Consider the following 16,058-nt stretch of genomic DNA (forward strand, 5'->3'; position numbering starts at 1 on the left):
CTGGTAGCCTGCATACAATATAAGGAAGAAAGGAGGCATGCATACCCTCCCTGGTCCTCTTCGCTTTTGTTGCTTGCAACTGCTATGAGCAGTCACCTTGCCTTGGAGCCAGCTGAGTATGGAATGAAACCCCCAAAAGTGTAAGCTAAATAAACATTTTTTTCTGACTTTGGGCATCAGGTATTTTGCCTTAGCAACCAGAGAAAAGTAACCAAAACAGCAGGTACATGTCCATGCACCTGGGTCCTCATCTCTTCTTTGACCTCAGACAACATAGCATGTAGAGAATTATTTTTTATTAGGGAGAAGAGAGAAATCGGTGTAAGACATTGCTTTGGAGTTGAGTGCTGGCCCAGCACAGTTCTGTTAATAGGCAGCTAAGTTAGATAAAAATATTATAATCAGTCAGATAGGCCTTGGCCCTCAAAGGAGCCAAGGCAGAAAACTTTCAACTGTGGGGAAGGCAGACACCTCCCACTGTGGGTCAGACTTCAGAACAAAAGACAAAGCAAATGCACTCACATGTATCCTAAGGATAAGCATCAGTCACCTTAAGGAAGCCAAAAGGAGCCAGTAACCTAAACCTTACAGGAAAATGCCCTGTTCTTTACTGCCCACTTGCTAGTGACTTGCTTCCCTAATTGTTCCCAATTTAATCAATTTTACCTGAGCAATTATAATCTTATTGGTTGATCATAGTTCTGTCCCACCACATGCCCATCTTGCAACTTCCCATTGTTTCCCACCTTGGACTCACCTCGTCTTGTGATTTTGATCTATAAAAATCCTAGAGAAGGCAGGGTCTTTAGCAACCCACTTGGCACCCTTTCTGTCTCGCTCTCAGACAGAAGCTTTCTTTCTCTTAGTGAATATATTTTGCTTTTAACCTCCTTTGTTTGTAAAAGTCTGTCTTTGATTTTAAAGAAAGAGAACATGGACCAAACATATAGCAGTCTGGGAGTTTCTTTCCCCTTATCACTTCCACTTTTGACAAAGTCTCTGGATCTTACCCTAGGTGAAAATGGAACACATCCAAGACTTCTTTACACTGTGTAGGCCCTCCAAAAACCCATTTTGGATAGGGTAACACAACCACTCATTTAAACTTGGGCCTAGGTTACCATCTAGTGGTGAAACCATAACATTGACAGCAGGGTGAAAACATATTCGGCAGCCTTTTTAGAATTTCTGGAAGATAGCCACAAATATAAACAGACCACACAGAGACACACAGACACAGACAACGCATGCACACACAAATGAAATAATTCTTTGATGTGCCATATCATATGACCACAAGAATTAAGAACATTCAGAAAATCATGAGCTACCTAATGGGCAAAACAAGGTACCACAAAGTGCACATAAAGTGATAAATAAGTGTGATCGATCAGAAAGAAAATTCAGGGCCAGGAATTTAGCTCAGTGGTGCAGTATAACTGCACCCGCCTGGCAAGTGCAAGGTCTTGAATTTGATTACTGATATAGCGTCTGCCTGGCAAGTATAAGGTCCTGAGCTTGATTACTGGTACAAAAAAAAAAAAAAAAAAAAAAAAAAAAAAAAAAAGTGAGAGAGAATTGAAAACAGCTATTTTAAGGGCTAGGGATATAGCTCAGTGGCACAGCACCTGCCTGTCAAATGCAAGGTCCTGTGTTGGTGGTAGGAAAAAACACTGAAAACAGCCATTTTAATAAAGTGTATGAACATCAAGAAGACAGTGAAAAAATCCAAGTAATTTATCAAGAAATATAGAAATTTAAAGTATTAAAAAGTGAAGCAGAAATATTGGAGCTGAAATATAAAATCAAAGCAGTACAAAATACAATAGAAGAATCAGTAGGAGAATCAGTCAAAGGAAAGAATCACCTCTAAAGACAGGCTTTTTTCTTATTTTTTTATTTTAAAATGAGTAAAACCAAGGAAAATATAACAGAGTAAAACCAATCAAAACAAACTAGTATAATCGGTAAAGGTCTTCAAAACCTTACTGAATCACCAATAATTACCATAATGCCTTTTTTGTCTTCAAAATAGCTGCAGATACATTTAGACATAGTAAAAATTGAACAGCAGAATAGAGTAGGAATGAATAAAAAATAATGAATGCAATAAAGATAAGCAATATAAACTAATAGTAAATCCAAAATGGCTACCATAATATGTCTTGCTATGTTTTAAATAGCTGATTGTGGCATCAGATTTAATAGGATCAAACCAAACAAAAGAGAATAAAACTCAACCCAAGAAAACAGTGAAAATGAGGCAGAGTCATCTCCTGGTGAGGCTTAGTTCTCTCTTCTTATAGTACACAAGTGGTACTGACTCATGGAGAGAGGCTTGGGTCTGGCTTTCTTCATCAGGCAGCGGCTGGCATATCACGCTAGTCTCCAGGTGGGGATCACCTTCTTGTGAATCCTGGTTCTCTCTCCTTGCAGCCTGCAAATCTAAGACAGGCTTTTGAAAATACAGTTGCAGGAGAAGTAGAATGAAGAAAGCTAATAAGAAGTATAAAGCATCAAAAGATCCAAAAATTCAATCTATTTAGTATCTGAGTCTTTTTCCTCATCACTGGAATAAAATATTGTACCTGACACCTGCAATTTAAAGCAGCAGAGGTTTATTTTGACTCCCAGTTACAGATCGTTGTTGGTCAGATCCAAAGCACAATGGAATGGCAGGGAGCTTGGAGGAAGAAAATCTGCACATGTCATGGTGACCAGGATGCAGAAAATGAAGGGAGGAATATTGGAAAGAGACCCTCCAAGTCATGTCCCCAGTGACTGCATCTTTTGGCCATGCCCCATTTTATAATATCACATTTAGCTATGATGCTCTTATGATTCAGTCACCATTCAAAAGCCCTGATAATTAGTGCATGAGGCTTTAGGATGAGACCATTCAGTTACAAACCATAATATTCAGATTCAACAGGGACCTATTAACGGAAAAGGGCTAGAAAACTTATTCAAGGCAATAATAGGAGAAAACATCCCAAATCTAAAAAAGTGCAAATATCCAGGTACAAGAAGGTCACAACTCACAAGTTGGAGTTAAAACAATGAAGTGTAGCTCAAGATATACTATAATGAAGCTCTCCAATATTAAAGATAGAGAATTCTGAAAGGAATAAGAGGAAAGAGACAAAACATAAGAATGCTCTAGTTTGTGAAAAAACAGACTCCAAGAAGAAAAGTTTTATTGTGTTATCTTCAGCCACGATGTTCTCTGCTCTATCTTTGCATTCCACAACTTTATCAGATCTCCCTTTACAACAAAACTCAAAATTTTAAATCCTACTTCCTATTGTTGCTTACACCCAGCATGGATCCGGGTCTGATTCTCTTCTTTATCTACCAGTGTGAGTAGCGACACATCTTCACTTGGATACTAACCCCAAATTTCAGGTCCTGGAAGAAAAACATACATTTAAAATAATAAATAAATTTCTTTTTTTGTGTGTGAGAATATGTGTAGAGCCTTTCACAATCTTCTCTGGTGCAGCAGGGCAGTCCTGGCTGCTTCTCGGGGTCCCATGTCTCAGTTTCCAGCAGTCACCAAAAGCCAACACAGCTTTTCCTGTTGGGTCCAGGGGTCAGTTTGCTGATTTAAAGGCTCGGGATTTGCAGCCTCCCGTTATCAGCCTTCACAGTCTCAGCACGACTTTAAATCCTCCAGCCGCACTGTCTTGGTTAATAAGAATTGTTATCCATTCGTCTGGCCCTCTCCATGTTTTCATATTGTAGCTTCTAATATGATTTCTCTGGACAGACTCTCCGCCCGACCCTCTAGTAAGTCACCTTTTTTTTTTCCCTGTCTTTTTCCTTTTTATTGGTACCGAGGATCGAACTCATGACTGCCTGCTTGCAAGGCCCGTGCTTATGTCGCTGAGCTAAATCCCTAGCCCCTACGGGCATGGTTTTTAACTTGTATTTCTTTACTTTCTATATTAGAGTGAGAAATAAACCAAAGCAAGACAGGACATAACATATTTGTATAAACACATGAAATGAAAAAAAACATAAAAGACCATTGTACAAAGAGTTCTACCATGGTCCTGTGTTGTCTCTTGTTATCTTCAACAGAATTGACTATATCATCAGACACAGTATAAATTGAGTATATCAGTACATAACAGTATTAATAAAAACCCAACTTTGTATATAGTATAGAACCTCAAAAACTGGCAGTCATCAAACCTGAATGTGTATCATAGAGTCTTGTTATCTTCAGTGCAGTTGCCTATACTCTCAGACTTGATTCTATCAATCATATCAGTTTTGAATAACATCTTCTCTGCCTCATTTGTGTTATGCTCTTGTTTGCCACCAGTTGTTTGCTTATCTTCTTCATTCTGTTTTGTGCTCCATTCATTGAGGCCTCTCTCCCACTGTTCCTGGAATCATAGTACTTTTCTCTCTCTCTAGAATGCCCTGCTATATTCTCTGTAGACTTGGATTGGTGGTTGTGAATTTCCCAAGTTCCTCTTTGTCTTAGAAGTATCTTGTTTCTCCATTAATTTCTAGAGACAGTTTAATAGGGTATATCCATCTGGGCTGGAGGTTATTTTCTTTCAGGGCTTGGAATATTTTGCTCCAGGCTCTTCTTGACTTGATGGTTTGTGTTGATAATTCTGCTGTTATTCTGATGGGCATTCATCTATAGCTTATTTGTTTCTTGTCTCTAACAGCTTTTAATATTTTGTTCTTATATTGAATTTCTGGGATCTTGATTATTATATGCCTGGGTGTAGCTCTGTTTTGATTGTAGGTGGCTGGAGTTCTGTATGCATCATATATCAGAATATCATTTCCTTTTCCTATGTTTTGGAAATTTTCCTTAATTATTTCTGTGAATAATCTTTGTAGTCCCTTTGTTTGTACCCCATCTTCTTCATTCAAATTCTTTATTCTCAAGTTATAGATCCTTTTGTCATCTTCTAGCCTTGTATTGGTACTGCTTGTTTCCTTGTTATTTTAAAAAAGTTTTCCCATTCATATCCCCACATTGCAAAATTTTCCTCCAGTTTGGATAATCTATCATTTGTTTCTTTCAAGCTGATTTGCCATCTTTCCATAGAGTTTTTAATTTCCTGGTGATCTCTTTGAATCTACTACATGTATTCTATATATATATATATATATATATATATATATATATATATATACATTAATATTCTTTGGCAAATGGTTCTCTCCTTTGAGTTCCTCCCTTCTTTCATCTGTGTTTGAGGGGTGCTTAGTATCTCTTTAATTAATTTTTCTATGTATTGCTTTATTTGGCTAAATATTTCACTTTTGAACTTGTCTATGAGGTCCCGAATATATCTCTTTATGTCCACTGGCACTGTGTCTGATATTGTATGTTTGCTGTTCTCATTCTTCTTTATATTTACCTGTCCTGAGTCAATGTTCTCAGGGTTGGGACCTGGGGACTATTTGTTGTTTCTTCCTCTTCCCATCTTTTTTGCTTCTTCTAGGAGGCCCCAGTTTCTTTCTTTCTTTGTTACAATTCTTCTGATGCACACTGGCTAGATGACACTTCCCACTGCAGTGTGCTAGTGAGTTGCAGACAGGGACAGCATATTCTGGCCCCTGCCCTTCAGATCAGTCAAGTGCCTGCCCTGTATTACTTTGTGTCACCTCCCCTGTAGGTGGTGGCAGCTGGAACATGGTTGTGGCGGTGGCGGCGGCAGTGGGAGCACGGGCAGAGGTGTTGGCGGTGGACTTTGGGCCAACTCCCTTCTGGGTTGCCAGCCACAGTGGGGTCAGGGGTGTGGGCAGCTGGTGGGTGCAGTGCAGAAGACCAAATACCTTGCAACTGTGAGGAAGGCAGACATAAATTCACCCACATATTTCCTAAGGATAAACATCAGGGATTGATATTCTAAATAGATATCAATTATTTTGAAGTCAGGAGGAGCCACTATCCTAATCCCCTACAGGAAAAGGCTTTGCTCTTATATTGTCCACTTGCTTCCCTGGAGTCTCATCCTTCAGACCTTCGGGGCTGGACCTATTATCCTTGGGACCTTGGGGATGGTGTTCGCAGTTGAAGGGAGGAAGGTGCCCTTTGCAAAGTGTTCTTGGTGCACCCAGGCTGCATCACTTTGAGGGTTGTGGCTGTGAACCCCATTACCACTGTAGTCCCAGGTGGCAGTGTCTGGGGCCAGGTGGTGGGGGCATGGGTTAAGTCCCTGATTTAATCAATTTTACCTGAGCAGTTATACTTTTGTCTTATTGGTTGACCATAGTTCTGTCCCATTTCATGCCCACCTTGGAATTTCTCATGTTCTCCTACTTTGGACCCACCTCACCTTATGGTTTTGCTCTATAAAATTCCCTAATAAAGAATGGGTCCTTGACATCCCACTTGGGACCCCTTCTGTCTCTTAAAAAGAAGCTTTCTTTCTCTAAGTAAATACATTCTGCTTTTAACTTTTTTTTTCCCTAAAAGTCATTCTTCAACTTTAAAGAACACAAACTTGTACTGGACATCCAATAGGTTGGGGGGATCTTTCCCCTATATCACAAGGTCCTTGGAGAAGAGGTTAACCTGGCAACAGTTCTCTGGATTAGGCCTCAATCTGGAAAATAGGCATAAAGTGTGATGAGGGGTATGGGAACACATGAATGCTAAATTGCTCACCTGGAGGTGAGGGAGTCCTTGTGACCAGGCCTGTGTGGTGGAGTAAGAGTGTGGGGTGGAGATGGCAAGTGAGAAGTCAGAAACTGGAAAGTCTTCACAGGTTTTGAAAGAAAATGTTTGCAAAGGCTTGAGGCAGGATTTGTTAGGCTGCAGCCCATGAATTCTCCTTTGGAGGAGGGAGCATGTGAGTGGGTGTGTGTTAAGGGGGAGTGGAGGTGAATACCAGGTCCTCCTTAGGGACCACTAAGCTGGTGATAGAAGAAAACCGGTCAGGTGTAAGAGTATTTGGTCAGGAGAAAATCAACAAAGGCAGGTGATTCAGAGAGACAGTGTGGTCTTCATCATTGCTAGGGCTCTGTGCAGGTTTGGAGGAGATTTCTCCATCCTCAGAAATTCTGTTGCCTCACCTGTGTCAGCTTAAGGCAGTTGTCAGGGGAAGCATCTTCTCCCTGGGTGAGCTCTACACATTGTGTGGTAGGGGAGCAGACCTGAGCTGACAGCTCCCATCAGTGAAATTGATCCCTGCTCCCCAGAGCAGTGGGACAGATTGTTTTGGCTGGTGCCAGTTTTCTTGGAGGCTGGGTGATAAGCAGGGACCGCGGGAGCATTTTTGGTAGAAGTAGCACCACTGGACTGACCTGTGTGGAGACTAGAAAGGAGGGTAGTGGTGGTGGGGTTGAGTCCAGCAGGAATGTTTCCTAGAGGTCATTCCTGCCCCTCAGCTCTCTTATGCTGGAGGGCCTGGAGCCTGGACTCACTTAGGTGGGCTCTTTGCTAGCAGTGGCTGCACCTCTCATCCTTGGGACCTTGGGGATGGTGTTCTCAGTTGTAAGAAGGAAAGGGCCCCTTGTAAGGTGTTCTCAGTTGTGGCTGCGGACCCCATTACCGCTGCAGCCCCAGGTGGCAGTGTCTTGGGCCAAGGCGGTAGGGGCGCAGATTTGAGGAAGAGCTGAGCTGGTGACATAGGCCCACGGGACAGTTGGCAGGGCTGGGAACTGGCTCCTCCTGTTTTTCTTCTTGCCTCCTTGTCCGGTGTGGGCCTAGCCTGAGCGGCAGGGACAGCTGCGTTTCCGGGGGCTGTTACTCCTCCTAGATCTGGAAATGGAGGAAAGTCCACGGAAGGGCAGGAAACCCCGTCGTCCTCGCCCATGGTGAACAGAGGCCGGTGGGGCCACAGCCAAGGGGAAAGCCACAGCCGGAGCCTGGGACTTCCGGCCCCATCTTCATCCCCAGACACTCTTAGAGTGCAGGGTGGGTATGCATAGAGGGTGGGTGCGCTGTGGGAAAGGCAAGGAGGGTAGAGGTCGCTCTGTGGGTTTCTCAAGTTCTGGCAGGGGAAGGGGCTGAGCGCTGAGGCTTTGGGTGGTAGGGTTGGTGGGCACAATAGGTGCTGCCCACTCGTTCAAGGGATGCAGGCAGGGAGGCAGGGAGGAAAGCCGCCATCAGACCCCCGTCCCCCCCTCGCCGCCCGCCACCCACCACCGCCTAATGCCAGCTGGACCCAGGCTCTGACACTTGTTAGATTGAGCAGTGGGCTAATTTTATCTGGCCCAGGCTCAGCAGGAAACTGACACTGAGTTGTGAGTCATTCTTCCGGGAGACTCTGGCCTTAGGGAGCCCAGTCGCGGGCAGTGGAGGTGGGCAGGGAATGGAGGAGTCTCTGTCCTGGTTGAGGTGTGGTAGCCCCTTGTCCCGTCCTGAGGACAGAGGAGGTACTCTTGGCCACTGGGTTCCAGAGGAGGAAAAGATACCTTAGAAAGAAGATAGGACAGATTCTTATTCTTCTCACTATTGTCTCTAATTCTCATCCTTTCCTTTCTGAAGTTGCTGATTTCCCGCAGAGTGCCTGATACACAGCTTCTGGTGACCGCTAGAGAGAACTGAAAGGCAGGAATCAGCAGAGCCTCCTGAATGCCTTTGGTGTCTGGTTATCTAATTCTTCTTCTTATTCTTCTGGGGTCTCTGCTACATTTTAGCTTTAAAATTTCTGAACTTGCTTCCAACTTTCTTACCAGCGTTCACTCTTTCCAGGAACAAACTTTCAGGCACTGGAGATTTGTAATCTCTGTCAGTTGGCCTGCTCTGCTAACTGACGCAGTGGCGAGGAGCTACAGGCTGCCTGCCTTTTCAGATCGGGAAGCGCCGTGGAGACCATATGCTCATAAAATTTATGGGATTTTACAGCTTTGAAATCTAAAGATCCCAAATGATCAAGCAGACTGGGTCCCGGGGTTGCTGGGGGAGAGGTTCTGAGGGGATCTGCATTTCTTGGGTGGGAGAGCCTGGGGGTTGACAGCAGGACAGAATATTTAGCCTTAAAGGGAGGAGATGAAGATTTCTGTAGTCTGAGGATATGTGCATTGAGTGGGGAGAAACAACATAGCATGGGTGGTAAACCACTTTCTCTGAAAGGAAACTGGTCCTTTCTCTTTAGTCTTGCCCTGCCCAGTGCACAGTTAGAGGGATGGGCTTTATTTGTACCATTTGGTTGTTGGAAGTGGAAGGGCAGTTGATGGAACTAGGTCTTCAAGGCCAAGGCTGCATGAAGGTCTAGATTGACTGGGACAAAGTATACCCAAAATATGTGTTGGTTGGCAGTGATAGTAAGCATAAGGTCAGGAGTGAAAGTAATCATGAAGATATGGGATATGCTGAAAGCTACACTTTGCTCAGTTCTTATTTTTCCTCGTAACTAATCTTGCTGACACTCTTTTGGAAAGGGGCTTGCTATATGGTTGTTTAATGAAATGAGCAAATCTTTTTTCCCTCCTCAGGCTGGTTTCTTCACCGTAAAACAAGGGACTTGGAATGGGCTGGAGGTTAGTCATCTGAACTCAAGTATTAGCTTGCTATGTCAATGATGAGCTGTGTGATTCAATAGCATTCCTTTCCTTTTCCTAGTCCTTAGTTTCCCACTTTAATGAAATGCAGAGTATAGATCTCTCTCCAATATTACCCTCCATTCCTGGCTCTGCTGTTGTAATACTTTCAAGCTTTCCATGGATAACATCAAAGGACAGAGAGGGAGTTGAACTGTATTATTGCTAAGGCCTTTACCAACTTTCAGTGTGGCACATTTGCAGCAAGGTGGTAACTCTGACAAGGCTTCTTCTCCAACTCATCCATTAACCATTTTCTCATATTGTAAAGTAATCACATTTCCACTTCACAGCTCTCTAGAAATATCAGTCTCAGATTTTCCACCTAATCCTATACCCTTCTATAGCTCCTCTTGCGTCGTCTGCTCTGACAGGAAAATTTGCTCTGGCAAAAATTTGATTTGGAGTGAGACTTCAGTTCTAAAGCCAAACTTCTTGCTGTTAACTAGGTTAAAACTATTTTACCTTTGTAGGCAACATATATACCCAAACCAGACTTTTAGATCTGTTTATTTTGTTCCAAACCCCTTGAGGATTTAAATGTGCCAGGTCTCAAGCTCTAACATTTTTGTTCGTTTTCCTAAATGTAACTGTGGTGCATAAAAGGCTGAATCCTACTTTAAAGATTAATACTGTGCTGCTTTTACCAACCAACATTCTCTCCAAAATCACACAATGCCACACATGCACATGGACACGTGCAGAAGAAGTAAACTGACACCCTGCGACACCTGAATGGGCAGATTTGGAATCCATGAATGTGTTTCCTTTATCTGGTGAGAAGTAGGTGGCAGTCTGATTCTTAAGAACCAACCAGCCAGGATCAACAAAAGAGGCCCCGTGGAACCGACCTCTGGTGACTCAGATGGGGTGTGTTGGGGAAGAATGGAAAAGGGGTTTTGTTGCTCCCCTAGTACTTTCAGTGCTTTTTTTTTTTTCTGGGAATTAATGGGCTTCTGGATTCCAGCTCATCCTGCTGTACTACTGTTTTAGCAGACAGGCTAGCAACTAGGTCCTTTCATATCAATAGAACCAAGAATCAGTGGATTTTCTTTTGGAGAGTTGGTAAGAGCTGGAGTTGGACCAGTGGAGGAGGACTCATGACTTTGGTCTTGAATGAAACCATAAAAGGCCAAATATGCCTCAGCTGCCTATTTGTAATGGAAAAACTCATGTGCAAGAATTACTGTGTTTTTTGGAAACTTGTTGGGAAACCTCATCCTCCTGGCCCCAGAATGACCCTGGTTTGGGGTGGCAATTTACTGTTGACTCTATATGATAGCTGGGAATTCCTGGAAAAAAGTTGATAAAAGGTTGGGAGATAGTAACAGAATGATGAAAGCCCAGAGGGTGAAGAAAGAGACACAAAGACAAAATAAGGAGAGAGAGAGAGAGAGAGAGAGAGAGAGAGAGAGAGAGAGAGAGAGAGAGAGGGGTGAGGTAAGTTGTGCTAGCTGAACACAGCCTGGCAGTGCCTTTTTGCCCCTCACTGGGGATACTTGGAATGTTCTTCATTAAGACTTGTCTAGAGCCTGGAAATGCATCTGGCATGTACTTCAGATGGTTGAAGGTGGTCTAGAGTTTATCTTCTCTGGCACTTTTAATACACACTAAACAGCATGGAGGAACATGCTCAGGGACAAAGCTTAAGGAGGTGTTCCCTACTTAAAAGAAACTGTCCAATCCTACATGTGGTTGCTGCCTGTATAAAGTTTGGATCTAGGGTCAGAATGGGCTTTTTCCTGAAAAAGTCCATTTCATAGCTTGGCCTAGGTGGAAATATTGACCTGTCATGAAAATTCTCTGAAAGAGTACTCCACCATGTTAACAACCACTATATCTACCCACGGCAGCTCACTGTCACCAGTTCTTTTCTTACTGAGGTGAAAGGATTTCTTCATAGTTTGACAGGTAGCAATGAAGTTGGGGCAATGGGGAGGCTTTAAGGCTAATGCATTGATTTTGGAAATCTGTAAAAAACCAATGTGTGGAACATGGAACTTTATATTGTTTAAGGTCCCCTCTTCATGTGATATTTCACTCTGAGCCCAAAAGTGAGATGTGGCTCACCCTGAAATGAGTGAGGTTAATGTTAGTGCTAGGAATGTACTGGGCCAAGATGAGGCTAATTACTCTGAGTCTTTCCTTTTCTCCAAGCACCTATGTGTCTATGGCAGGCATAAAAAGAAATAGAATGGAAAGAGAATAGAGAAGAGGCAATAAAGGAGAAATAAAAAGAAGATAGAAGCAGACTTTAAACAATAATAACATGAGAATACTCCCTGTACACAGCTCTTGGGAAGCCACAGCCATCAGGACTCTGATGTTAACCGGGGCTACTTGTATCATTTTTGCCCCCCTATCCCTACCCCAAATGATTCCCAAGCAGGAATGGGAATGGATTCTTCAACAAATGAAAATTTGGATATCCCCCACTAGGCTCCTGGGGGGTGTGCAGTAGCACCTTTGGCCCTTGATTTTATAGAGAGAATAACAAGCTAGGGCCAGGAGGCTGCACCCTCCTCCTCAGGGGTCAGAAAGTATATGGAGAAATTCCAAAGGCCCAGAAGGTGAGCCTAAGCTTGCCCAGATAGTGGAAGATGGGCTCTGGGAAGTTTAAAGGCATTCATGGGGAGAATTTGGTTGAATGTGGAACACCTAGAGCTTTGGCTCCAAGGGGATAGCTAAAATGTATGTGCACGGGTTTGGGGACAAGTGTGCTGGTATGTAAATGCTGAACAGGGTGGAATGAAGAAGAAGGGCTGGGTGGAGCACACAATATTAAAAAAAGGCATTAGATAGGTTCCTCAGGGGTGGGGGAGCCCGGCAGTAGCTCCCCATTGGGGTCTGGATCAGGGACCAACATCTTGTCCTTGCTGGAATCCCTCTGCTCTTTCTTGAACATTCTTTGATGCATCAGAGGGACAAAAAAGAGGATTATAGCCCCAATGATGGGGGGCACACCGGCAAAGTAGAAGGCCACATGGTAGTCTCCAAAACAGTTGCGGAGGAGGCCTGAAAGAGTCAAGAAACACAAGTCAAGATCTGTTTTGCTCTGCCATCCAAAGATACTCCCTGCCTCAACTAGGGGCTATATCAGTGCCTAACCAGTGAATCTTAACTTTCAATGGCTTTACTCAGAAGCTCCCTCAAGTTCAAAGAAGATAATGGGCCTACAGGCCCTTAAGATGAATATTACTGGAAAAAATAATATTCCCTTGAAAATTCTATATTTGTGATTTTCGTCAAACTACATTATCACCTAGCCACTCTTATGGATAGAGTTAAGAGGAAATCTAGTTTTAAAAGAACTTCGTAGAAGATGACCAAGCCTTATACTTGCACACAGTGCTATTCCTTGTACCATTCCCCACTACCATATTGTTCCTGTGGAACAATTCAACTGAGCTCCTATTTAATTTTTCTCTGAGTGCCCTTTCTCTTAACCTCCAATTTCCCTTAGAAGAAACAGTGTGTGTCTTTCTTCCAGTTACAGATATAGTTGGGCCTTCAGGGTTTCTCCAAGCTACCAATACCATGAATATGTTTAACATGGAATATGAGGCATCCCTTGCTGTCCTCCAGAAGCTAATATGATGTACCTCATAGGGAGGTACAGAAACACTACCCAGGAATGGCACGAAGGCATAGGTTTTTGATTACTTGGGAAGTAAGCAAAATAGAAAGAGTTGTGGATGCTTGAGCACTATTGGGATCAGGAACAGGGTAGATGTTCCCCTCTCCAAGTATGGCTGCTACACAAGAGCCTGAGTGAAAGCTTTGTGACTATCACATGGATACCTTTGAAACACTTCACACATAATTGATGTTCAAGGAGTGTTTGTTGACTTAAACCATTTGACCAGCCTAGGAGAGGCTACTGCATTAATCAGTGTTTTCAATAAATCCCTAGAAAGGAGATGAAATTCTTGGTTTTACTGTTTCTTATATTCCTTGGGGTACCAACAGTGCCTTTCAAGTAGGGTGGAGGGAGAACTAGGGGTGTTGAAAGACAGTACTTCAACACTTTGGCTGCTACTTCTTTTGGCAAGCCCTGGAGTGTTTCCTTAATCAAATCTCAATTAAAGATGGTAGAGAAGGAGGAGGAGGGTGTTTCTAAATTTTAATAAAAATAGGACCCAGTTTCTCTCTCCACTTTTTTTATTCAACTACTTTGAAAATCGTCACTTGACTAAGAGAGAGCAAGAAAACATAAATCAATAGAATGGATAAGAAGGCCAAATCCATTTTTCTCTCTACTCTCCTGAAAGAAGCCATATTCTCTACAGTAAAGCCCCAGTGCAACATACACAGCTATAGAAAATCCATCCCCCACATGAATCCATGTCTATGTACTGTGTTTAATGCCATTCACCAGTGGTTTCATAAAGAGTTTCATGCACTGGCAAGGTTGCTTACTCAAAATAAGAGGAAAAGGGGCCTCAAGAAGAGGCACTCAGGAGATGTAGAGCTCAGGGAAAACAGAAGTAGCTGACACATGCTCTCTCTGGAAACCAGTCTCACCTGCAATGGGAGGCCCAGCAATCATTGGTAGGGCCATCATGCCTAGGAGGTAGCCAATGGCCTGTGAAGCCTGCATTGGGCCCACTAGCTCAAATGCAATGGGGGCCATGATGGTGATGAAGAATCCATCACACAGGCCCAGGAAGAGGCAGACAACGATGAGGCCCCAGAAGTCCCGGCACAGGGGAATCATCATAGACATCAGGCCCAGGAGCAGGAAGGAGAGGACCTAGAGGAACAAGGACCCAAATTCATGTTTTTTCTAGTTATTCAAGAGCACATAACAAATGTCATCATCTTTCTCAGATTTTCATTGCTATCACCTATAAAATTGGGCAAGGAATGGGGTGTCAGAGTCAGGGAGGGCTGTTGGACTAAATAGTTACTTAATCCCTTCTAACTCCTGCAGTGAATAATAGAAAGTCTTTAAGAGAGCCCCTACTTAACTGGACATAACAAGACTTTTTAAAAAATGAGGGCATATATACACACACACACACACACACACACGCAGAAAAAATAATTATACTTCTAATTTCTGTTAGTTCATCAAAAAGAAGTTTGTACTTTCATTGTTTGATGTTTGATCATTTTTTCATGCCTATATCTTGTAATTTGAACAACTATTTTGAAGATAGTAATACACAATCGATTAACCAGTGTTAATCTATTATTTTGTTTTGAAATTCTGTATCATTCTTTTCTTTTTGCTTTACAATAATTTTTTAAAAAAAAATTAAAGTGAGGGCTTGGCCTCTCACCTTAGGAAGTCGGTTTTTGCACTGGATCCAGAGATCCAGGAAATTGCTATTTCTGCTTTTTGCTCCTGCGTCTGGCTGACCCAGATACCTGGGCCTGGGTTCAGATGTTCTCAGGCCCAAGTAAGGGGTGGGAAAAGAAAAGAAAGGAGATGAGGATGCCTTTTGTGAAGATTAGATGGGGGCTACAGTGGGGAACCAGTACCCATTTTTGAGGGTGTAGATTTTAGATAGAGAGCTTTGGGAGTTCATTCAAAGCTTTATGCTTTGGGAAATGGGACACATCATGTGACTGAGGCAATCATAACATGTCTCCGGGAGCCCATGGGCTTAGGTGAATATCCCAGAAAACAATAATGGGGACTTTCAGGGGAATCATGCTACTAAGAAGCTATCTAGGGAGCCTATAGCCAGTCCAGGAGCACTCATTAGCCACTTTTTTTAGGGGACTGAACAGAATGACTTCAAAACAAACTATCTTTCTAGAGATTGTTTTTCACCCTCAACAGAGACAAAGGCCACCGGAAACAAAACAGATCTTTTGAATAAGGTTATTTACAATCTGTGCCTGTAAGCTAGACTGAATATCTAGGCTATAGGCAGAGGAAAGAACACCACTGCTCCTTTCTCAGTCAACTCTTCAAACTGGCAGATCAAGGTCACTTCAGGCCAGGGTTAACACCTGATCTGTTTACTAAGGCCTAAAGACCCAAGGATTTTTCAATAATCTGTTGTTAGCCAATAAACAGGCCAATTTACCGAAAGTATGGAAGAAGTTTGAATCAAGTCTTCTTCAGGCCTTACAGATTTTCTGTGTTATTGCTGATGCTGTGTTGATTGGTTAGTTATTAGAAAACATAGCATCATTTCAGGACACTTCTTTGTTGGGGGAACTTTGAATTTTTGTCTAGGCTATTTTGATATAGCTAGACAGAGGTAAGGAGTAACAACTGAGGTATCTCAATTTCTTCTTTTGGAAACTCACACACAACTGTGTGATGAAAAGGACTCACCTATCAAACAAAACTGCTATGGCAGTTAAGAGTTAACATCATTATGTAACACAAAGGATAGTGTTAACCGATTTTAATCAGTTTCAATTGGTAGCTATTGTATCCAATTGGTAGCTATTGGTAGCCTTTTATTATCATCTGTGATGCCTTCCTAAGATTTAGAAATAAAAAAAATCTTTGGAATCGAAAATCAGACCTCAAGAATTGGTCCAAACTGAGACTATCTTAAAAGTTTCTC

General features: G+C 42.6%; 1 protein-coding gene across 1 annotated transcript in view; it reads right to left on the reverse strand.

The window, feature by feature from the left end:
* Window positions 1-10,019: 10,019 nt before the first annotated feature.
* Slc16a2 (solute carrier family 16 member 2) overlaps window positions 10,020-16,058 on the reverse strand; it is a 292,431-nt gene continuing 286,392 nt past the window's right edge. Inside the window, exons 5-6 of the mRNA XM_005004172.3 lie at window positions 14,050-14,278; window positions 10,020-12,540 (exon numbers count right to left, since the gene is read on the reverse strand). Coding sequence (XP_005004229.1) covers window positions 12,320-12,540; window positions 14,050-14,278 — 450 coding nt within the window. The 3' untranslated portion in view covers window positions 10,020-12,319. The remainder of the gene's footprint in view (window positions 12,541-14,049; window positions 14,279-16,058) is intronic.

Source organism: Cavia porcellus, unplaced genomic scaffold (assembly GCF_034190915.1).
Source record: "Cavia porcellus strain 051 isolate PalLab524CR breed Dunkin Hartley unplaced genomic scaffold, mCavPor4.1 scaffold_3, whole genome shotgun sequence".
In the NCBI taxonomy this organism is placed as follows: domain Eukaryota; kingdom Metazoa; phylum Chordata; class Mammalia; order Rodentia; family Caviidae; genus Cavia; species Cavia porcellus.